The 1,826-nt window shown below is 46.1% G+C and overlaps 1 protein-coding gene across 1 annotated transcript; it reads left to right on the top strand.

The window, feature by feature from the left end:
- Positions 1–493: 493 nt before the first annotated feature.
- LOC131510501 (olfactory receptor-like protein OLF4) lies at positions 494–1,504 on the top strand. The gene has a single exon (XM_058727689.1). It carries the CDS (start codon positions 494–496, stop codon positions 1,502–1,504), a length of 1,011 nt encoding a protein of 336 aa, XP_058583672.1.
- Positions 1,505–1,826: the final 322 nt, after the last annotated feature.

Genomic DNA, 1,826 nt, shown 5'->3' with positions numbered 1-1,826 from the left:
TTTCCTCAGAGCCGTCGCACTCATAGTTCCCTCCGATGGGCACGCTCTTCCCCAGAGGACCTTGTGTCTCCTGTCTCCTCGAGGGCTCTGTTTACATGTGTGCCTGTGTGCCCGAACAACCAGGAAGAGCCATACCTCCATCCACGCTTCCCTTTACACAGGCTTTGTTTTTCTTCACAGCACCTGTCACCCCTGATATTTTATCTGGTCTCATTTGCTTATCCCCTTTCTCCATCACTGAACCCTCCAGGCTTTTGTTTCTAGACACTTATACACTTTGCGTGAAGGTTAGTCAGTGCTCAAGGTTATTCCTCAAACGGGTGACAGAATTCCTCATTAAAAGTATAGAAAATACGAGCACTTGGGGAAAATGTTAAGTGTGGGAAGTGAATACCTATTCAGAGCTGGCATGGAGATGCTGAGCGGGGACAAGTTCCATACAAAAATGATGGATATTCATTTTTGAATGCAAAATAAGAATCGTAGAATTTCAATGATATTTGCAATGTTCATTATTGAGAAAATCAGTCATGTTATTTTTTTTTTGTTCCCTGGTAGTCACCTCCAGCACATGAATCCAGGAAATGATACACAAATTTCAGAATTTTTTCTTCTGGGATTTTCAGAGAGTCCAGCACTGCAGCCCCTCATATTTGGGCTTTTCCTCTCCATGTACCTGATCACTGTGTTTGGGAACCTGCTCATCCTCCGGGCCGTCAGCTCTGACTCCCACCTCCACACGCCCATGTACTTCTTCCTGGCCAACCTGTCCTTTGGTGACATCTGTGTCACCTCCACCACCGTCCCAAAGATGCTCTGGAACATCCAGACACAGAGCAACGTCATAACCTATGAGAACTGCATCACACAGATGTATTTTTTCCTGCTCTTTGCAGGATTAGACATCTTTCTTCTGACAGTGATGGCCTATGACCGCTTTGTGGCCATCTGTCACCCCCTACACTACATGGTCATCATGAATCCCCGGCTCTGTGGACTGCTGGTTCTGGTGTCCTGGATCATGTGTGTCCTGAACTCCTTGTTACAAACCTTAATGGTGTTGGGGCTGTCCTTCTGTACAACCTTGGAAATCCCCCACTTTTTCTGTGAACTCAGTCAGATGATCCAACTTGCCTGTTCTGACACCTCTATTAATAACTTGGTGATGTATCTTGCAGCTGTGCTGCTGGGTGGTGCTTCCCTGGCCGGGATCCTTTACTCTTACTCTAAGATAGTTTCCTCCATACGTGGGATCTCATCAGCTCAGGGCAAGTATAAAGCATTTTCCACCTGTGCGTCTCACCTCTCGGTTGTCTCCTTATTTTATTGTACGAGCCTAGGAGTGTACCTCAGCTCTGCTGCTACCCAGAGCTCACGGTCAAGTGCCATAGCCTCGGTGATGTACACGGTGGTCACGCCCATGCTGAACCCCTTCATCTACAGCCTGAGGAACAGAGACATAAAGAGGGCTCTGAAAAGAATCGTTGGGGTTCCAGGGACGTAAGGGCCAATTGTCCTGGGGCTGAAGATGTGCCCCTGATTGCAGGGCTCAGAGCCTGAGAGACAGGAGCTGCTATCCCTTGATCAGGCTGTGGAAGTGGAATCTGATCTTTCTATTTCTTTCCTGGAATTTCCATTTGTTTGATTTCAACTTCTCTATACATTTCAGTAAATCATTTTATTAAGCTTCTGCTCTGTCTGATGTACAGTTTATCCTTTGTCCATTTTCATACGTTCCCAATGTTTTCCCCATCCTTGGGTCACAAAGGCCTAGAAATTTCTGTATCTTACAATGGGAAAGTTGGATTTCTTTTTCTTTTTCTTTC

The sequence above is a fragment of the Neofelis nebulosa genome, chromosome 4 (genome assembly GCF_028018385.1).
Source record: "Neofelis nebulosa isolate mNeoNeb1 chromosome 4, mNeoNeb1.pri, whole genome shotgun sequence".
Lineage (NCBI taxonomy): Eukaryota > Metazoa > Chordata > Mammalia > Carnivora > Felidae > Neofelis > Neofelis nebulosa.
This window is presented reverse-complemented; position numbering and strand designations above follow the sequence as displayed.